Here is a 23,492-nt window from a genome sequence, read left to right on the forward strand (position 1 = left end):
ACCGATGACGCTTCTTTCTCTATTTCGTATGCGCATACTGGAAGGTTGCTTACTTGCCCACGTGTCTTACGAATTTCCGGTGTTTGGCCACTAGTGTGCCAGTACGGCATTCACTAAAGTACAGGCAAGTACACGTGAAGACTGCGAGTGTGTGAATGACTTTATATTGCACTTTGGGACACTCATAATCTTAAAGATGTTGGTGCTGGTTGCAATAGCTGTTTTTGTCTTTTCACTCAGCTAAAGACTGATTGTTTTTGGTAGCAGTGAGTGTTATAACCTATTTAAAATAATAAGTAACTGAAGATTTTACCCATCTTTTCATTTACACTACTGTCTTTTGGAAGTGTGTTGTGCTGTAGAAAATAAGTCATTTTTTTTTTAGAATATATTTACTGTGTGAATATAAAATTAATTATTTTTACTCATTTTGATTTGCACATTAAAAAAGGTTTAACTGTAAAATTATGTCACCCATAACTGCTGTAAAATATGAAATATAAGCAATGTCTTTCTACTTTGTTTCTCAATACACTGCATAAAACTTAATTAAAAAAATAAAACTTTATTTTAAAAACCTGTGTTATCCATTAATAGCTACTAATACAAACCATTTAAATTATATACTTTGGCTTGTAATTTATATAAGATGACCCACGACTGCTTTACACAGCTTATCAGTATGTGGTTTCATACAACATATAAAAAGCATTAAAACGTATCTTTTAAATACATAATAATGAGAAAGAACCTGTGGTAGTAGTTGATACATTTTCAATTATAAAACTAAATTTATTAGATCGCGTATTGTATGCCACACTGGCTGATAAAAGACCAAAATGACCAGCGGTATTAGGCAAGAACAAACAAAAATATAGCTGCAAGCAGCGATGATGGGCCCATTGGTCCATTTCCACTCAGTAGCTTTCGGAAAATAAAGCATGATGGACACAGCAGCAATTCAACATTAATGTAAACTTGGACCCTAAACATACAATGTGTAATAGATATATGCCACCATTCCAGTTTGACTTCAACTGCCATGACAACACTAATAAAGCTATCAAGCATCCCTTCAAAATTTTCCATTAGCAGGTAAGAGGACTATTTCAAAGACTGTTGCAAGTGCCACACTTCCTGCTGCCAGTTGGTGGCGCTATGACTGTGACCCACAATAGCCACATCCATGTGATTAACCCCCAAGAAAAAATATACAGCTCAATATTGATCTAAATCACACCATGCAGGCAGAAGATATGAGACACTTCCTGTTTCCTTATTTTTTGCATCTTTGATTTATTTTATCTATCTATCTATCTATCTATCTATCTATCTATCTATCTATCTATCTATCTATCTATCTATCTATCTAAATTTTTAACTGTAATTAAATGTTTTTACTAACTGATTAATTTAACATGGAGAAGTTTTGACATGCCTTGACATTTGTGCTTTTTTCAGTTGCTTAAAAACATATTAATGGCTAAAGTCTGATAACACTGTATTCAGTACAATCTGAGCTGCAATAATATGCAAGCAACATGTGTGTATATGTTTGTATTTTTGAGAAAATAACATTTATGCATTGTGGCAGCGGGGGCGTGGTCAAGCACCCGTCCGGGAGAGAAAAGCGGTAAGGGCACTTATACCTGAGCTAAATTATGTCTAACACCTGTCTCTAATTTCAGTGAGCACGGGGAGAGCGGCATAAAAGGGCAGCCAGAGGGCCTCCAGGGGGAGAGAGATGGCAAGCTAACCCAGTGCGCTTGTATTATATTGTGTATTATTATAAAGTTGGATGTATAATTGTATAAATTACAACGGGCATTAAAGGCTTACCTTGCGGTGAAGACTTGTTTCCTGTCCTCCTTCCTGTGAGGGGTGTTACATGCATGTTTTTTTGTTTTTTTAAACTGTAAGTCATTGAAATAAAACCATATAACACAAACTAAACATTTGTCAACAAGCCTTTTGAGAACTGGATCTTGTTGCCTAGAGTTTTGCTACAAAATTATGTGAAAACCATCCTGATTACTCATTCATACAAAACAATATAGTCATTTAACTTTTGTAAGACACTTTTAGTGTTAGAAAGGCCATATGCGAGGAGGCTTGAATGATCATGAATACTGATGTGATTCACACCTGAGGAGACAAAGACCCTCCCCTGGGAACAGCTTTCTATGTCAGATAAATGCTGTTATTTTCAACTTTCTATTCATCAAAAATCCTGAAAATAATTGTACACAACTGTTTTCAACATTTGATAATAATAATAATAAATGTTTCTTGAGCAGCAAACCAGCATATAATCATTTTAGCCAATCATCAAATATTTTAGCCTATTTTTAAGATGTATCCATTTCAATTTAATAACACATTTCCATCAAATTGTATTGAATAGTCTTGAAGAAAATTGAATAAATAAAACTTAAAAGATTTGTACATTTTATTTTTTTAAAGATTAGGCAATTCTCTCCAGAGACGGAGACGGCTGAAAGAGCACCCTATGTATTTTATTTATTTTACAAAAGCACAAGGAGTGTACACAAATAAAATGAGACCCTTTATAGTTTCTAATGATGTCTTAAACTTATTTGTTTGTCCAAAAATGAGTATTTTAAGTTGTTTTCGCTGTTATGTGGAAAAAATCCAGCAGGACGTGCCGGAGCATCCGTCGACCCCTATAGCTTTAAGAATATGTTGAGGCCTATTATTTTTAGAAGTTGTAAAATGAAGTAAAATGAAGTCATTTTTCTGAAATCTATAAGTTATATTTTATATGTCGTATATACTAGATTGGCATTCAACATTACTTGTTTTAGTCCCTACCTAATGATGTAGCTCCTCCAGTTGCCATGTAGATAAGGCCTCTGTCAAGTGAGAAAATGTATATGATAAATGTAAATAAACATGAGGAAAAAGTAAGTTAATACATTTCCAGCATACAAATTTAAAGTTTAAAGTAATTTAAGTTCAAACTGCAAATTCAAGTTCAAGAAAACATGTTCAAATTTAAGTTCTCAAATTCAAGTTCAAGTCCCAATGGCACATATTTCATTCCATAGAGCCTGCAATGGCAACATGTATAGTGAAAAAGGATTTATGTTTTGCTCTATTTTCACAAAAATTAATACAACAATAATAATCAGAACGTTTCAAATTTTTTAGAGAAAAACCTAATTTTAAAAGTCATTCTTACCAAAGGTTTATAAATATGCCTGCAAACGATATATATCTGCAATAAATTAATGATTTTTTAACATTTTAAATGCACTTGTTTAACAACTTTTGTGAATTTAACAACTCACTTATACCCCATAAACATTTTTAAATTGACAATTCTGTTCCACTAAAAACCTACCTACTGTATAGTAAACATCAGCTCAGTTTTCTCTTCCAATTTTTTTTTCTTTTCATACTGTGCCCTATACTGCACTTAAAAAGCTAAACTGTCATGGACATTAAAATCTCATATTAAAGGAATACCTGCCTCAAAATGATTTAATTTACTCACCCACATTACAGGTGCATTCTGCAGAACACAAAGAAGATTTTTAGAAGAATTAATCAGCTCTTTCGGTTCATACAATGCAAGTGAATAGTGACCAAAACTTTGAAGCTATGAAAAGCACATAAAGGCAGCATAAAAGTAATCCAAAAGACTCAGGTGTCCAGAAACAATCTACTGTAATTGGTTCTGGGTGAAAATAGAGCAAAACATAAATCCTTTTTCACTATAAATGTTGCCATTGCAGGCTCTATGGAATGAAATATGTGCCATTGGGACATGATCTTGAATTTGAGAACTTAAATTTGAACATGTTTTCTTGAACTTGAATTTGCAGTTTGAACTTAAATTACTCTAAACTTTAAATTTGAATGTACATGGCATGAAATATCAGCCTGTTTACCAATTACACTAATTACCTCTGGAGTTTGCATCAAGGCAGAATAAGTAACTTATGCTAGAAAGAGATGTGGCTCTCGTTCAGCATGATCTCACGTTGGAATTTTTTCACAGCGAATACTTCCTAATGTGAACTGTGAGCTATGTTATGATTGGTCAAGAAGGAGTTTGATTAGGTACTGGCTCGATTGCTCTGAGAACCCCTGATGTCTTCATAAAATGTACCCAAATCTGAATATAAATCAATCAAATCAAATCCCTTTATTGTAACTCAACCATATACACAAGTGCAACAGTGGGTACTGCAGTGCATCTACTCCTCATTTACTGCATCAGATTTGCCAGTCTTGCTGTGAGATGTTATCCCACCAAGGCACTTGCAAGTTCCAGGACATTTCTGGGGGGAATGGCCCAAGCCCTCACCCTCTGATATAACAGGTCCCAGACATGCTCAATGGGATTGAGATCCGGGCTCTTCGCTGGCCATGGCAGAACACTTACATTCTGGTGGCTGGTGGCATTGTCATACTGGAGGGTTATGTCAGGATGAGTCTGCAGAAAGGATACCACATGATGAAGGATGATGTCTTTCCTGGAACGCACAGCATTGCGATTGCCTGCAATGACAACAAGCTCAGTCCGATGATGTTGTGACACTCTGCCCCAGACCATGACGAACTCTCCACTTCCAAATCGATCCTGCTCCAGAGTACAGGTCTCGGTGTAATACTCATTCCTTCGATGATAAATGCGAGTTTGACCTTCTCCCCTGGTGAGGCAAAACCGCAACTCATCAGTGAAAAGCACCTTTTGCTAGTCCTGTCTGGTCCAGCGAAGGTGAGTTTGTGCCCATAGGCGACAATGTTGCAGGTGATGTCTGGTAAGGATCTGCTTTACAACAGGCCTACAAGCCCTCAGTCCAGCCTCTCTCAGCCTATTGCGGACAGTCTGAGCACTAATGGAGGGATTGTGTGTTCCTGGTGTAACTGGGGCAGTTGCTGTTGCCATCCTGTACCGGTGTGATATTCGGATGTGTTGTTGTTGCCATCCTGTTGCCGAACGCATTATGGTTGCTATGACAGCACGCCACTCTTTAACAAGCATGAACGCTTCAAGTGAGAAGATAACAAAGTCCCTTTTGAAGGATTTTAGTAGAATTATAATGATGTAGAGAGAGAAAAAATAGAGTTTACTTACTTTACAGTATATTTTGGTCTGTTCTCATCCAAAATCAAATGAAGATTCAGAAGTCATTGATTAACCCAGTCATATGATTACTTTTATGCTGCCTTTATGAGCTTTATGGTGCTTCAAAGATTTCGTCATCATTAACATCCATTGTATGGACCAACAGAGCTGAGATATTCTTTTAAAAGTCTTTGTGTATTGCAGAAGAAACAAAGTCATACACATATGTATAGCAATTTTCATTTTTGGGTGAACTAATCATTTAAGATTTGTGTGTGTAATTTGCTCTGTTCCCAGCTGATGTGGCCCCTCTTTATACTCAAGCAGTGAGAGTAGCTCAACATCCTGACAAGCTAGAGAACAAGCCAGAAAGAAAAGTTCCTGAGTGGTATTTCTTAATATTTACTCATCTTATCCATGGTGCATCTGTCTGTGCCTCTGTACACAATACCATTTTCTTTGATTGCTTTAGTAGACCAGAATGAGAGACATCAAAACAGGCCTCTGAGAACCATTTTTGTGGTCAAATTTGCTCAGCTAGTGGACTGGAATTTATAGATAAAAAACAAACCACAGATAAAATGTCCCAGTAAAATGTGAGAGTTTGTGGTGACTAATAACTTTTACACATTTTACTTTCACTTCTTCTTTTACAGCATCAACAAACAGAAGCGAAAATCTTTGTGGGAAAACAGGATTAACTAATACATACAGTATTTGTATGAATGCAAATTCTCAGATTGAGATCTGTTATATTTAGGTTGCTCTAGATCAGACAGGTTTGGTAATGGTTTTAGTGTTCTTATTTTCTGTTTGGATCTAGACTCTCTCTCCATGCATCTTCCATCGTTCCCTAAAAAACGGGACTCAAGGGTGCAACATTTCTCCAAGAACTCTTCATCAGGCATAATGATGAATCACAAGACATAATAATTCATCACCATTTCCTGGAAACATCCCACAACCTGTTCTCTTAAGAAATTCTTAATTTCTGTCTATATCAAAAATATATGCAAAAAATAAGTAGGCCTATCATTTTGCAACAATTTGAACATCTCAGTGCACAAACTACCAGTTTCGTCTCCATCTTGATGAAGAATGAAATATACAATGACAATGAAATCACCAAGTTTCCTCAACGATAAAGTTGAAGGCGTGTGGGCGGAAGTGATTAGTTAGCAACATGTGGTTGCTAACTAAACGATTGATTCAGCAAATGTCACGAAAACGGCACTTGCTGTGTTATTGAACCAGTCTGTGTGCCTCTTATAGACTTCGGTGCTCAACAAGATGTGCTTATTTTAAGATTGCAATTAAAACCAAGATTTGTCTCTTTCAACTTGTGGCAGAGTATGTTTATACTGTCATTGAACAAACTTTGGGACAGATTTGCAACAGTAAACGTATCTGACTGATACTTTCAGCCTTAATGTATTACAGTAAAGCTACATCTGATACACCTGTAACAGAGAAGGCATATTGCATCAATATGTCAGATGAGGAAATCCCCTGAACGCTGTACAGCAAAGTCCGATTCAGTTCTGCTGAACACTTCCTCTAAATGAAAGCAGAAGCGGCAAAGCAATTAAAAACTCATACTCTTAAACAAACACCCAGAGCATAGTACAGAGGGAGGGCATAGTTGGAAAATACAGGCAGTTTGAAAAGAATCGAAGGCACAGTAGCGAGGAGTTGACTAGCTGCAGGTGGGTCAAAACAAAATAAAAGAAAACAGTTGTTCAGGTATACAGGAATGGAACAACAGTGCTATTGTCGAACAATATTTGAAACTGCAAGGTGATATGGTAAATAATTAGTCTAATCAAATCGAAGATTGACGACTTTCTTAATCTACAAGCCAGTGGGACGTAAGACTTTGCACTGTGGTAAGTCACCTTGTGAACAGTTTGATTTTCTACAAACCTCATGGCAGTGAGTGAAATCCTTTGATGTCCCATGATGCATGCTTTCACTTCATAGAAACACCTGTTGGCACACTTGAAATTCACTGTATGAGAGAAATTCTTGGTTGACAAGTTGTATTCGGGTCTGATGAAGATGTTGAGAACAGGAAACAATAAGGAAATATGAGCAGTTGCACAGTTTTTTTTTAGCATAAGGCGAACAGGTGCACAGCATGTTTGATTCATATGAAATATCTCAAAATGCATAGGTAGGAATTGTAGGTAGAAGTTGATGTCTCATCTCAATATGCAAGTTATATAAAGCATAAACATGTTTTGACTATACATGTTTATACTTACCGGTAATATAACTTGCATATTAAGATAAGAATGACAATGAAAGAAAGTCAGAAAGAAAGAAAGAAAGAAAGTCATTTGTGGGTAGCATTTTATTTAGTTTAAACCAATTTCATTTGAACAAACATTAAGATAAAAGACTAAAGGCAAGTAAGGATAATGCGTGTGTCACATGCAAAGTAAAACTGACACATATTTGCATATTTTAAGTCTTACTGCACTTTTGGAGAAATAGTCTGTTGAAAGACTAGAGTTTTGGTCAAGTCAAACAAGTAAAAGTGACTTTTGCAACAGTTTCATAAAAGAAAAAAAATGTCAAATAACCCTTGGTTGGGAAAATGGAGGACTCTTAACACATCGCTAAGTTGCATTTCCTGTGGTGAGAACAGTAAAGACCCACACCTAAAGAACTTCCTCTTAAGATTAAACTAAACATTTTAGTGTGATCTACTGTGATCTTACTGTAGGCTACAATGTATTAAACTGAGAGAATGGTTTGCACAATATAGTGTTTTTATTTCTCTATAATTTGCTTGCTTTGTAGTATATTTTTACATTATTACTCTTCAGTACTTAAATAAATTATAACTTAAATTAAAGATTAAAAAATATACAGTAATTTAGTTTTATATAGGGCTAAACATTCTCTCAGGCACCTACAGACAATCTGAGCACATGGTCCATGTTGACAGTGTTTAGGGAAGTGGTGTAAATGACTACTTTCAGTACGTAAAATAGAGCTTTTTGTAAATGAATTTAGAGGCAAAGGAAAAGTTACACTGGGGTGTGATGATAATCATGTTCTATTAGCAGGAACAAATACAGTAAGTGCTTTTACTTGAGTTCCTCCCTGCCATGTTGGTCAACAGCTCTCCAGTACGTACAGTACACTACAGGAGGAACTAATTAAATAATGACCTGCTTGAAAGGCAGTGTGTAATGCACTCGTGTTCATGCTTGTCTTTTAGCTAATGTTAATGGCAGTACTGTAAATTCATTCAAAAGGAGTTCTCAAATTCCAAATTAGTTGACTTGATTTTTGCAGTTCTAGCTGAGAACAAGACACCACAGAGACTTCCACTAAACAGCTTACTAATAGTTTTCTTGTTTCCTAGATTGGATAGGAGAAAGTTACATAGCTACAGCTCAGTTCTGCCGCTCCCTATACGCATATTACACAGACTGTGTAGGGTACCAACTCCATTGGGGGGCACCATCTTACCCTAGGGGGGTACTAGAAATTCCACAAGCTGCCCTTCCTCACACATTATACACATTATGCTAGGACCCTATAGCTGTCGCAGAACATTTATGCATTGCATTTATGCAGAACACAAACTAACCTCGCACACCACATCAGATTTTTTCCTTGCACGGCCCCCAATTCCGTGGAACATAAAATTTGATATTTACCAGAATGTTCAGACAGCTATTTACCATAAAGCGATTAAAAAAGTCGGCAGAATTTTAATTTATAGGTGAACTGTCCCTTTAAGCTATGGATGTTAAAATTGGTACATTTGTGCTATTAATTAAAACTGATCCTGAATAAGTATTATAGCCTGGTTGAGCTGGTTGTAGACAAAGATTTTGTTTTAAATGGGTGTCTTTTTTGGGGTCTGAGTGTGCTTTAGGAGGTGTATGAAACATGCAGGAACATCTGTTTGCAAAGCTCTCTTTAAACCTCTTTAAAGAGAATTACATACTTTGGAGCTATTTTAGATTCAATGGTACCTTTCACAAGATGATTTTAATGTATACTTTGTGGAAGGAGACCGATCTGAGATCAGGGCCGTAGGGGGTGGGGTTTAGATTTGTTCAAACAAATCCTTGTCTGAGATCAGGTCTTGTCATTCACAAAGTTCTCTTAGCACTCAATCAACATTGATTTTGGAAAAAAAGAGGCAAACGATTGTACAAAAGTGTCTGACGTTGCATAACAGCGGTTAAAGTTTAGCGCTAAAACCTGAAAAGTTGAAGAGCAGTTGGATAAAACAGCGGTGCATTCAACCACATTCATTACTATAGTGTATGGCCCATTTACAAGTGTTTCTTAAACTGTGTGACTTTTAATTTGGAATAATGAGAGAGAGAGAGAGAGAGAGAGAGAGAGAGAGAGAGAGAGAGAGAGAACAAGAAAACAAGAGAGAATAAGTAGGTTTATGATTGATGATGGTTCAAAATCTTCCCTCTTTCCTCCTCACCCAGCTGCCAGCACATAGCAGGTCTATAAACACTCCTGTCTGTCTGTCTGTCTGTCTGTCTGCCAAGTTCTGGTCCATCAAGAAGAGTCTTGAGTTCCACAAAATATGCTACTAAGTTACTTTCTTTGTCCCAGTGTAACAGGAGTCAGCTGGTATATGATAACTGTGCGGTATGTGTAAACCTCACTCCCCTGGCCTCAAGAGGCACACTAGCGACTAACACGAGGGACTTTTTGCCTCTTCGTTAGTGTGCCCACCTCCCATGCCAGCTGACACCGGTTCGAATCCAGCTCGGAGCGACGGTCACAGTGGTGCCATTGACCCGGATGGGAAGGAGGTTTAGGGGGGTGATTATAACGGGAGCTAGCTGGTACGTGAGAGCTGTGCGAGTGTAAACCTCACTCCCCTGGCCTCAAGAGGTGCACTAGTGACTGAAGCTAGAGTCCATAACCTTTAGCCTCCTCGTTAGTGCGCCCGACTCCCATGCCTGCTGATGCCAGTTCGAATCCCGCTCAGAGCCGGTCGAGCTGGACCAGTTACACCAGCTTTTAAACCCCCATTTCTAGATGACTGCAGTCCAATGAATGTCAATCGCAGTTTCTTTCCAAATCTTATGATTAAAAAGACCAAAATTGAGATTTGTTGGCACTTATATTTGTCCAAACATCTGCATTTGCCATAAGAGATTTAACAAAGATACAAGTTCTACTAAAATATCAGCCCTACGATTACTATATAGGGGAACAAGAGAAAAAAAACTGCCTGCAATTTCTGATCTTCACTGAAATGAAGACGCTTAACATCTATGCAACTAAATGGGTACATTTAGCTCTGAATCTTTACTAGGTTAAAACAGCTGCCACATGCAAAAGTCATGAATTGCATCCTCCAAACATTCCCACATAACTGCTGAGACGGAGTCACTAGCGCAACAGGAAGACCTAATGCTGGCCTGAGGTCGTCCTGTGGGGAATACAGTACGCTATAAAAAGACCAAGAGAATACTAACGACCACGTCTTTCACGAAAACATGGCAATAAATGTATGGGAGAGGATGGAGATTACTGTATAAACGTGGTTTACCTTGACTGACTTGGACCACAACAGAACTGGTAAAATGAAATAAATAATAATCAGTGGACATAGTTGTGTTGGATCTTAAAAAATACAGTGGCAGAATGGCATTTCAGAGTTTATTTTAAACTTTTCAATTTTTAGATAATAGTATAACATAATACATTGAAATGTAAATGTTAAGGTAAATCAAAATTTACTTATAAACATATTTTTGCATTATATTTTAAATATTGTTAAATATTAAGGTGTTTAAATGTAATAAAAAAAAAATATATATATATATATGTGTGTGTGTGTGTGTGTGTGTGTGTGTGTGTGTGTGTGTGTGTGTGTGTGTGTGTGTTATATTTAAAAATGATTCATTTGTTTTATATTTTTATTATATTATAGCACTTCAGTAATTTCTGAAACCAGTATGACAACAACATAGCCAAGTTCACATACATCTCTTTTGTGCATCTTGATTTAACATGTCATATCACATCATGGTATGACATTATAACCTCATACAATATACCATCAGAACAACATGACAATATATTGCCATCTCTGCTATCGGTTTTGGCTCAACTATAAGCATTAACCACATATAACACAACAAAGCAAAGCAAATATTTTCTGATACTTCCTGTTGTAGTGTTGCATCTCACATGTAAGGCAACACTTTTTCCTGGCTGGTTAAGTTCATGTCTCTAAAACTGTGCATATGCACTGCTTACTCGTAAAATTGACATTTATAGTGGAGCTTACTCATACCTGTGATCTCTGCACACCTACGTAGAAGGGTGTGTCCTTTCTTACCAGTCTGTGAGTTAATATTTACTTAAGCAGTCAAAGGACTATGACCTTGTCCTTGGGGAAAAAAGATCCAAGTTTCTCACATTTGAGCAACAATGGCAACCTTAACATATAAGGCCAAGTTCTTGCCAATCTAATTTTAGCCAACTGTAATTAATCATTTTTGTTATTGAACATGAGACTATTTAAGAGATATTATCAATATTATCAAGAAGGAATTGGACTGAATGTGTGCAGTGACTTACAGTATGTTTTCTTGTAGACGGAACATTATGACATCACCCAGGAGAACATGGAATTTCTCGTCCATGCGTTCTACGAGTAAGTATACTACATTAATTTAAATACATTTTCATGAATTATTATGATTATGTGTAGTAGTATTTAAGAATAAATATAGTAGTCCACACTCAAAAATATTTACACATTTAAATTTCATAACAAAATTCCATCAAATTGAAATGTGTAAGGTTGAACAAAATTACATTTAATAAAACTTCAAATATTTAGCTTTTTCTCATTTTATTTTATTCAAGATTTCTCAATTCAGTTTGATTTTGGAATTTTGTTAGGAAATTGAAATGGGTAAAATGTAAAAAAATAAAATTGTTTTTTGAGAGTAAAGTGTTCCATTTCACTATACTCAAAACAAACATTTTCATTTATACATTACAAGCTTGTAAAGACTAATCTCAATACTTCTAATAATTTGTCTCTTTAAATTCTATAGCTAGACCATCACAGGATGAAGGCGGAAATTATTTCAGGAGACGATTATTTTCCTCTTTCAGAGGTGATTGACGTAAATGTGCACCTCACAGATTACACACCTCTCTTTACATTAGCCATCAAAGTTTGCTTTGTTAATAAACTGAAAGGCGTACAGATGAATTACAGAGTATACACTATCTCAGACTGTAGCTCAAAGTTCTATTCTCTGCCCTGGCCTACAGAAAGGTCAAAAATATCAGAAGATCTTTCCAGTGACATTGATAAGAGACGAGCTCTCTCAGACGGAGGGATTGAGACCAGCAAAGGTAAGGCTTACACCTTTTGAGTCAGTCTACTGAGATGAAACAGGCAGTTTTCCACCAATGCATTTGTTTTGGCTTGTCAGTTTTGGGTCCGCTGTCTATGTACATTTTGATATGGGCAACAAATTAATGCTTTTAGATACTGAATATAGCCTAAAGCTATTTTCATAATTTGGTGTTTGAAAGGCCCTGTATCTGTCTCATTCAGTGGTACAGCTCTTGTGGTCAATTAGTCTAAAATGTATATGCCAATGTCGTGGGGCTAGAAAACCAGAAAGCACCTCTGCCCCTGATAATGTTTTTGTGGCTTACCAAATGCACTTGAACTACAACCAGAACTGAAGCCAGTAGTTAAATCAACACAACTATTAAGCTGGGCAAGTTTTATCCAAAAGTAACTGAAGTGATATGCTTTAGCCTTGAAAGATAGCCTATAGCTATATTTCATGTCATGTCTATTTGGTAAGTCACATTTTATATGAATATGCAAATTTACATTGTGGACTTCTTACTGAAAATTATAGATATTGTATTCAATAATTTCTATAATAAACGGTAATAACAAAATTAGCATTTTATCATAGCATTATGATGCATGTTCTCAAATGAACTTTTTTTTGTCTATAATTGTCTATATTTGTGCATAGTTGATTGCAATATATTGTTATGTTGCTCATTAAAGAAAGACAAAAAGAAAGAAAGAAAGAAAGAAAGAAAGAAAGAAAGAAAGAAAGAAAGAAAGAAAGAAAGAAAGAAAAGAACTGCAACAAAGACAGCATAGGAAAAAAAGGACCTCCCATTAAAGAGTCAGATCATATAACAGTTTGATCATTTGAATCCTCTGTGAAAATTGTCACTGAACCTGACCTGAAATAGCCTACAGCAAAACAAATGCCAATGGAAACCTCCGTGAAGTTGGCATGCCATATAATTAAATAATCTCCAAAACTATTTAATTCGTTTGTGCTGTGTTTGTGCTGATTTGTGCCGCAAAAATGAACGTTTGTGCTGGTTTGGTGTTTGAGATATTAAGCATTCTTTTTTGGCCTGTGTGACGTCAGTCTCCACCCCATCTCGCTCAGATCGATCCAAACCGGTGCTGGTCGTTTGTGCTCGATTTGTGCCGTTAAAATGAACACTTGATCTATTTCCATTCCTTAGAAATAACAAATATGATTCGGGGCTGTGACGTCACTTTCCATCCCATGTCGTCCGATTCGTTCCAAACCGGTGGCATTCGTTTGTGCTCGATTTGTGCTGTTGGAAAAACCCCTGTAAATGTGAACTGAATCTAAAATCACATATGCCCTGTATTTGTGAGTGCGGAAAATTAGCTTTATATTTGACATTTGTTTGACATTGGCGACAATTCCCATTAAACTCTCCGTGCAAATCACATTTTCATGTCAAACCAACCTGGACATGCATGAATAGGTTTTCTATGCATAGCACAAAACTGAATAATAAAAAAATAGACTTTTTCATATACATTTTATTAGCCCTATAAATCATTTAAACAATTTAACCATTTGATATTATGACATCACAAACAATATGCAATGCTCATGACACAAGACTCTGTTGGAATTTACATTCGATAAGTGTTCAAATAAATATAGTGTGTAAATGTTTGTAATATTATAATTCCATTAAACTTGACCGCTTGACCTGAGACATGAAACCAACTGTAAAACACTCCGAATATTATTCTTCATACAGCACAAGACTTGTTTTTGGGAGCACACGTTCAGTCCTTTTTTTACAGATTAAATTATCCCTATAAATCTATTAGTCAATGACTATAGAATTATAAAATCTGTTTAAAAGTACTTTTTATTATATTATTTTTAATATTATATTTTATATTTTTAATTATTTAATTTAATTTAATTTATAATTCTATATTCATTGAGTTTAATAGATTTATAGGGATAATTGAATGCTTTATAAAGAATAATATGTGATTTGGATTTGAAGCTTGAAGATACTGCAATGATCAAACTGTCAATAAAAACAACAACAACAACAACAACAAAAATGACAGCAACGGTAAGAAACCTGCCCCGAGCGAGCACAAACGAACGAGTCAGAAAATGAGCGCATTGGACTAGACGAGTAAATGCATGACTGACGTCAAAGATCCGGAAGATCATTTTGTTATTTCTTTGTAATGGAATTAGTTAGCTTGTTTCTTTCAACAGCACAAACCGGCACAAATCGTTTGGAACGATTCGGACGACATGGGGTGGAAAGTGACGTCACACAGCCCAAAAAAAGAATGCTTAATATCTCAAACACCAAACCAGCACAAACGTTCATTTCTGCGGCACAAATCAGCACAAACACATCACAAATGAATGAAATAGTTTTGGAGATTATTTAATTATATGGCATGCCAACTTAACGGAGGTCCCAGGGAAATATTTAAATTCGCGTGGTCGTTGATAATTGCAAGGGCCGATTCGCTTTAGCGACTCGGTTCGCTCGGACAGATCTTTTCAATGAATCGTCTGAAAAAAAAAAAAAAACGAATCACTGATCGTTTTACAAACAATAGTGTTTACAAACGTCCTAGTACGGGGTGTTTTTTCTCGTAGTGAAATAGTTATGTATACATGCAACACATATGTAGCCTATGTGTTATAGTTTGATGCTGTCACCCACTCACAGATCCCGGTCTTGTTTGTTTAAGTCGTGTCTGAAGAACATTTGTCACATGTTGCGTAGACGTAGTTTATGGTTCATATTTGTCACCAAACCTCAATACCCTTTAAAAAAACAGAAGGATTTGAGTCCCGCAGGATAAAAACGTTGAGTGATTCACCAACGCATTACGAATCGGTTTGACCAAATCACCAAAAGGAACCATTTCAAACGAGCGATTCATTTGCTGATATCAGCCGCGCATTCTCATGCCTCGCAGTTCACACCGAGATCTTGCGTCGTCGTGGGAAAGACTGCCGCGTTAGATCACTACATATGGTAAATGTCACATGAATTCACGACAGATTGGAACATGAATGGAACAACTCTCTCCAGTGTCAAAAGAAGAGGAACGAAGACCAAATCTTATAAACTCCGGAGTAAGTTGCACAGTGTGTTAATACATATGGAGTCTATATAACGTGTACATTTTGAGAATTGCACATGTATTCATGCTCTTATGGAATGCAGAGCTTGAGCTGAGAGAGATGTTTTTGTTATAATATTGCCACTTTTTATCCTCCTAACTTTTTCTCTGATATTAATGTGTCTTTTTTGTACTACAAAAACTCTTTAAGAATTATATAAAGTGTAAACAGTCATATGCAAAGCTTATATGTAGATCAGGCATACTGATTTTCCAGCACATACTGTGTGTATGTATGTATACATATATTTTTTAATGCATTTCAATAACATACAATGCAGGTATTCTTGGTGGTTTTGATCATCCCTGGGGGTACGTGAGGTGACAATGGGTGTATGCGAATCAAATTCTGAGACTTACTTTTAATTTCATCACAGTCTATAATACCATTCAAACCCAGTTCATGTATTTCTCACTGGCAAATATGTTTTTGTTTGTCCTGTAGTGTAGAAACACCATAATGGTTGTGTCATAGAGGTCAGATAAATATGCAATGAAATAAACTTTTTATGCGGTTAAAAAAAATATCTATTCATGCGTCGTTCGTAACACAAGGATCTTTTTTCGCCAGCCCAGCCCAGTGCTAGGTGATGTAGCTTAGTGATAGCAAGCAGGGCCATAGCTAGTGGGGTGAAAGTTGGTATTGATTCTAGGGGCCCAAAGGTCCAAGGGGCCCCACAACAAATTCTAAACTGTATTTTCTAATAGGAATGGGGCCCAGAGCAAGATACTGTCAGGGGGCCCAGATTAACTTGCTACGACCCTGCAAGTAAAATTGATACTTTGCTGTTTCCAGACTTGCACATTTCAGAAGTCCACCATTTTAGATTGCCTTGGGGTTTATTTTGCAGTTTAAAACTTAATTTGTATTCAAGGTTAGATATATAGGGAGTTTTGAGTCTGATGGTATAAGTTAATTAGCTTTGATGACAGGTGTCAGACATCCGGTGCGGCCAAATCGTTTTCCAAATTCACACGCAGTCATTTTCACACACATTTGCTCGCATGCTATTGGCCTGTTTTTATATTGCCGCATGATTTTTTTCTGCAAATGAGCTCAACCTTGCTAACAATGTCAAATGTGACCTAAAAAGGCGCCTTGAGCTGACCACGCAGTTGCACAGATACATAACCACAATGCTCAAAGACGGCCGGCAGTGACATACCTGCAATGATGCGCAATTCCAGGCACAGAAATGAATGCTATTGTTGCATACCGTGACGCAATGAGGGGGGAGTTTAAGTTATACAGTTATATCATATCTAGCATTCCCATCTCAATCAATAAGCCATTTATTCAATATGTACAGTATATGATTAATATAACATGTACAAAACATGTCAAATATAACATATTTAATATAAGGGAGTTGTTTACAAAGATAATTGTGTTTAATATACATATTTTCTAAATACCTGAATGTTATCTATGCGTTAAAGAGGGGGTACGCGAAAGGATTTTGAATGTTTGGAGAGGTACGCCACTGTAAAAAGTTTGGAAACCACTGATCTAGTGTTAACTTTAACATTGTCATGTGAAAGAAGAAAAGAGAGTAGAACTTATTTATCTTTCAGCTTAAGAAACTAACCTTTTTGGCTGAGAATGGAACATACAGTGGGGCTCAAAGTTCTGAGTCCACATTGAAATAAATTCAAAAAGTAATTTAAAGCAATTGAAGGAATCTTCTGAGTTCAATACAAGTTGCTCAATTGACAGCATTCATGGCATAATATTGATTACCACATAAATACATTTTGACTTGCCCCTCCTTTTCTTTAAAAAAATAAATACATCTGGGTTATAGTGAGACACTTACAATGGAGTAAATGGTGAATTTAAACGTAAAAAATATGCGTTTTAACATGTTTTTAGTGAGATAAAATCACTTACCTTTTCTGTGTAGATGTATAACCAATTGTACAATTTATACAGGTATCGCCAATTTTACAATTATAGCCCATTTTTAAACATTATACCTCAAATGCTGTGGATTGAGCATAACTTGTACTGAACCCAAAATATTTGTTTAAAACCCTGTTTCTTCATGCAGTTTGATCTACTATAACTATGTAAACATGCTGTGCACTATAGGCAAGCGGTTTCTTTGCTGTAGGCAGTTCTATGAACAACGCTTTCTTGAGCAACTTTAGTTGCAGCTGATTAATTGATTCCATGATTGTTCTGTTTGTACTGTCATTGCTCTGGTGCCCTCCTTCCAGTTGAAGTTGAAGACCGAGAGATGGGAGCCATGAAGAGGTTCAGTACCTTTTTTTCGTCCTTCCGTCGGAAAAACAGCAAAGACAGTGAGAAAACTTTAAATATTGCTTTATAACCCTTACAAACACATAACTAGCTACTTGAATAATCTATTCAGACATTTCTTTTTTATTTATATTCTCAAAATGTTGTGGCATAATAAACTGCATTGAGTGGATGTTTATATTTGTTTTAAGTAGCAAAAAGCATTTTAAATTAGTCTTTTAATGAGTACTTTAATTAATTAATATTATTATTATTTGCTATGAATATCACATATTATAGGTGGATAAATTAAACTGTTATATTTGTGTTCGTTGGCTTTATAGTGCATTTAACAAACATAGTAGTTAAAACATTTCACCAGAAATCATGATAAACTTGTGTAAAAGTACTTATGGTAAAATGGCTACAAGTATATCTTTTAACTCTCAGTTTTGACTTAGTGCTTAAACATTCTATTTCAAGTTATTTAAAAACATTTGCTTGTACTGTTGCTATTGCATTTCATTAAGAATTAATTTATGAAGTCGTATGGAAGATCACAAAGTTTGTAAAAGCGCTTAATTTGCATCTATTCCTTAGTGCATTTGTTGTCTAAGCAACCGTTATTGTTCTGTCCTCTATAGAAAGGCACATTGGGGGTTACTATGGTGAGGCAAGTCAAGCTAGAACAAGACTTTGTGAATTAGTGGAGTCCTGGTATTCCATTCACTGTGTTGGGGGAGGCTGCCAAAAAAGCAGGCTTCAAAGGAAATGTTAAGGAAACGCACAGATGAGCTCAGCTTTTCTCGAATGTTGTATGTGGTTCGTATTTGAGCATAGCTCTGTGTTCCTTGCTTGATCAGAGAAACTAAAGAGAACCTTTGTAAAGGTTTAAATAATATAACATTTATATACAGTTGGTTTTGGCCGCATATCCTATGAAATAAAACAGAAAAGACTCTGTCCCTTAAAGGTGAAGTGCAATTTGTTTTTTGCATATTGAAATACTTTCTCTTATCTATGCTTAATATGCAGAGAAAACTATAAGAAGGTCATATGTGTAGTAGGTTGATTCCACTGAGGTGCTATCAAAGCATTGCTTAAAATATTGCCTGACTAGCCAAACATAGCAACATTGGGTCAGCCAATGGCGTGAGTTTGGGAAATCTGTTTCTGTTTGGACGACCAATGGCACATGCGAAGGAGTGTTTAGGAAACCTGTTTGAAACATTCGTTTTGCAATTCTGTTTGGTGATGCTAGTGGTTCAGATATTACAGTACACACTTTACATTTAACCTCTGAGTGGTTTTGGAGCATTTGTGTTGTTATCGTCTGAAGGAAGAGGCACGCATATCATGGAAGCTAATATGTGGTTGTTTATGTAGTAGTTTCTAATGAACCAGACCAACCTGTCAGCACAGAACTCTCTTCCGTGGAAGAGAAGTCCAAGGAGCAGCGCTACAATAGCGGGCAATTTTTCTTCGAGTATCTGGTGGTGGTGAGGCCTAAGAATACCAAAGATGGGACATATGAACCACAGATCGTCTATCAGTTTCCCAAGGTGATACAGACAGACCATGTGTCCTGCATGCAGGCAAAAACACAGTTTTTAAAAATTGCAATAAAAATAATTTATATGGGAAAGGAACAATCTCATTTCAGACAGCAGTTTTAATTTTGTCAATTTTAGGAGTACACTATAATTGATTAAATGAGGAAATTAAGGTAGATATTAGTGAAAATTATACATTTAAGATGTATTTAAATAATCTCCAAGATGCTTGGAAAACCTATCTGCCAACAACCTTAAAAACTGTGTCCAGGTGTACTTGGGAGAATTGGTGCCGTTTTAAAGGCATATGGTGGTCACAGTGCATGTTTACACCAATTTGAAGTTAATTGATAAATAAACATTATTCATGGCATTATTTTTAAAACATCTGCACTATACAACATTTTTCATAACTGCCTAGAACTTTGGCACAGTACTGTAAATATATTCCTCATTGTTTCTCTCTTTGTTTCTAATGACCACAGAAGGATGGAATGGTGCGATTTCAGAAAGAGGAGGAAGAGAAGACGTTGAAGGCGCTCACACTCTTTTGCTTTCCTGAGGGTGTTAACTGGGCTCCTTTAACAGAATATCGCAGGTACTGTTAACATTGGACACGTCATTTCTTCTGGCATAATGTGTGGTCACAGAAACCGTATTTTTACATTCTCTCCCTTTCTTCTACTTCACAGTGAAACATTCTCTTTCGTGCTTACAGATGTTGACGGAACCAGGAAGAACGGATACTGTAGGAGGCTGCTGGTAAATTTTGACTGGGTTTATTAATGCTGCTTGATAAAACAATTATCACCATGACTATTACTCTTATTTTGGGTTCGTTTTGTTTTCTTCAAAATACATAAATTAAACCTCAAAAGATTAAAAGCACACTCCTCCTCAATGCTGAATTTAAGCGAATTTTCATAAAATAAATTAATTAATTAAAAAAAGAAGAAAATTAATCCATAGACTTGTATTAAAAGAGGGACCGGAATATCATAGAGACATGAGGTTGGCCTCTTTTGACTTGGGCTAGTAGGTAACCTCCTAACAACCACCCAGAACACCCTAGCAATGTGTCAGAGAGTTTTGCATGGGCAGGCACCGTGTTATTCTTGAAGGCATAAAAAGACAGAAAAATTGTCAAACTTTAATAAGGAATATTCATATATAAATGGAAGTTGTTGTTTCATGTTTATAAGGAACTTGCTTGTTTTTCTGTCTGTTTTCTTGTTCAGCCGGATGGAAAGGGTGCTCGTCTTCCTGAGGCCTACTGTGTCATCAGTAATTTAGCCTGCTTTGGACTCTTTTCCCAGGTAAGTCATTTACTGGCTCATGTACATTTCTTTTGTGCTATGTATGTCAACTGTAACTGCCTCTGCACGTTATGAATTGTTTTGCTAATGTATAGCATTTGCAAACTTTATATTTAGTTTTGCTATCATAGTTTTAATCCACAGACAGAGGGTTTGTTGTCTTTGCTAATCTTTGAAGTAATTTATTAGTCTGGTTTTGTGAAATGTGTATTTCTTAGTTCTCTAAATTACAAGAAACACTGAATTGAGCTGTCTGAAGGTGAATTTATCATTCACCATTCACTGTGTGCGCTAAATGCTACATTTGTGGGTGAATATTTTGTTTGTTTGAGCTGAACTTTGTGCAGGTACTTTATTAGGTGAGTACTTCTTCGTTTAGGACAAACACCAAAGACAAGCTAATGTGACCTTGAAAAAATGGACACTCAAAATTGGGCATTTGTAAACAAGTTATTGCTTATGTTAAAAATAATACACTATAAGAAGCTAGATAAATGACATTATTGCTCAGAAGTCACTGTTTCATAGTTCAGGAGTCTTAATCATACTGATATCACATTGAAATCAGAAAGAGTAGGTTGACTTTTCTTTAGCTAAAATCAGGCCGTGCTTACTGAAATGCGAAACACTGCCCCCAATGGCCAAAGTGGTAAGTGTTGTTGGGGGTGCGTATACACACGTGAGCTCCATTTGTGAAATGTCCACAGAGGGGCACCAAAAGCGAGATGTTTTCAGCTGTATACAGGCTGTAATACAATTAAGAGGAATGCATATTTTATAAAATTTCCCCTCCATCCCAAACCCTAAATCTAACCACCAGTGGAGTAAAAATGACATGTTAGTTGGAAAAATGCAACCTCCAAATTGTACTCATCAATGATTATGCGAATGCGATTACTCCTACACTGATGATGCAACACACTTTCGGTCGAGCCACAGAAGATAAACACACTGCCAAAATGCTAAAAAGTCTGATAGGAAATGCCGCTTTTCGGTGGGGCGGCATAATGTGGCTGATCCTCAGGAACCGGAACTATCGGAAACAACATGCCAGCTTCTGTGTGATCATGTTGTCTTAATGGAGTTCTTTTTTAAGTATGAACTTTTTCTTTGATGTTTCTCCAAAAATTCTTAAGGGAAATTTGTACACATATGAGACAGCTGTTGACATACAGTAAGATTAAAGAGCTATAAAATTAACGTTGATAGCATACTGTAGCTCAGATAATGGCTTAAAATAATTGAGGTCTCTTCTAAAACTCTAGAGGAGATAGTAGTGTTTGATTCAAAAGTGTCCCAGTACTTCCATTTGCTGTCTCAGACAACAACTGAGATGGTAAATAGATCTCATGTGTTATATTTCTTTCATGCAGGTTTAAAAAGAAATGTACAGTAAGAGTTTTTCACCAGCTATTGTCAATGATCAAAGTGATTACTCTCAGTGATCTTCACTCATTGCCTGATGAGTATACAATGTGCTTCCAGCATTGTTTAACTAATCTGTTTTCTATTTTAGATCTTTGATGAGGTTGAGCAACGTAGGAAGATATCCATGGCAATGATCTATCCATTTATGCAGAGCCTAAGGGAGGCAGCATTTCCTGCCCCTGGACATACTGTTAAAATCAAGAGCTTTATTCCTGAAAGAGGAACTGAGGTAAGAACCAGGTCTAGGATGTTCTATGTAAGCTACAGAAAATAAGCTAATATAGTTTCTCTAGCTTTGGGGAAAGAAAACTTTTTAGTATAACGTCATGTATTTGCAGAACCACATCACAGTTTTAGGGCATTGGATATTGGTCATGTTGTTTCTGCCTTCTGACACTAAGCGTTTCAAAGCGTAACTTACATATACAGATATTATGAATTCCTGACCCAGTCTTTTGACCAGTGTAATAAAGTCTGGTCGATACTGCAGCTTAGTCTCACCAACATCCACCCACTGGCGTGAACAAATTTACCTATGCACAGGTTAAAAAGGAAACTTGCTAAAATTAAAATGTCGTCCATTGTAATGATTCAGTGTAACCGTGTACAAAGCATCGCCCACAAAGAGGTCACTGCCAAACCAAGCAACTTCCTGCTGGTCATTGCAGCGAAATTCACCTGTCAAAGTTCACCAAACTTTAACTCCACACTAAATCTGCAAGAGGAATTTATTTGATTTTTTTTCCTTTTTTAACGCCATACCAGCTTCTATGGCTATATTCATGGCGAGAGCCAGTTTAGTTATTCAAGAGTAAAACAAAAAAATGTGTATAAGATAAAAAAAAAATCTAAAAACCTTCTAACTAAATTTGGATTTACTTGGTTAAAAACCTTTTCAAAAGTGTCAACAGAATAATACAGATTCCTCAAGTGTGTAGAAGCGTTACAGTCCAGTAAGACATGTTTAATGGATTGTGGGCTCTGACAGGATGGGCACTTTGGTGAATTTTCTCCAGCTAGTAAAAACTGGTGTGTGAGCCTTGCGTGTCCTATCCTGCATCGATTGTAAGTGACTTGATCCCAACGATTATTAAAAGGGAATACGTGTCTTGTCCCGTAATTTGTTGGTTAACCATTGATCCCATTCTGTCAGCCATTTGTTTTTAGTGTATACGTTTAATGTTGGTTTTAGGTCTGTGAATGGATTAGAGCATTTTACTGGTTCTGAGGATAATCCTTCTTTGGCAGCTCTATCTGCTTGTTCATTTCCAGAGATTCCTGAGTGGCCAGGTACCCAGTAGAAAGTAATACTAAAATTATTTGATTCCAGAGATGACACTGTTTAAAATCT

At 36.3% G+C, this 23,492-nt stretch overlaps 1 protein-coding gene across 5 annotated transcripts in view; it reads left to right on the forward strand.

The window, feature by feature from the left end:
• Positions 1-6,714: 6,714 nt before the first annotated feature.
• LOC127630538 (DENN domain-containing protein 2D-like) overlaps positions 6,715-23,492 on the forward strand; it is a 32,450-nt gene continuing 15,672 nt past the window's right edge. The window contains exons 1-10 of one of the 5 annotated variants that reach the window (XM_052108178.1): positions 6,715-6,804; positions 11,701-11,759; positions 12,169-12,231; positions 12,392-12,475; positions 17,823-17,906; positions 19,231-19,406; positions 19,883-19,995; positions 20,090-20,159; positions 20,636-20,713; positions 22,230-22,370. In XM_052108178.1, coding sequence (XP_051964138.1) covers positions 11,711-11,759; positions 12,169-12,231; positions 12,392-12,475; positions 17,823-17,906; positions 19,231-19,406; positions 19,883-19,995; positions 20,090-20,159; positions 20,636-20,713; positions 22,230-22,370 — 858 coding nt within the window. In that variant the 5' untranslated portion in view covers positions 6,715-6,804; positions 11,701-11,710. Of the gene's footprint in view, positions 6,985-10,659; positions 10,676-11,361; positions 11,588-11,700; positions 11,760-12,168; positions 12,232-12,391; positions 12,476-14,991; positions 15,556-17,822; positions 17,907-19,230; positions 19,407-19,882; positions 19,996-20,089; positions 20,160-20,635; positions 20,714-22,229; positions 22,371-23,492 lie in introns of those variants that run through there. The other 4 variants (XM_052108177.1, XM_052108181.1, XM_052108180.1 and 1 more) reach the window with 4 other exon arrangements.

This window comes from Xyrauchen texanus, chromosome 37, assembly GCF_025860055.1.
Source record: "Xyrauchen texanus isolate HMW12.3.18 chromosome 37, RBS_HiC_50CHRs, whole genome shotgun sequence".
NCBI classification, from domain to species: Eukaryota; Metazoa; Chordata; class Actinopteri; order Cypriniformes; family Catostomidae; genus Xyrauchen; species Xyrauchen texanus.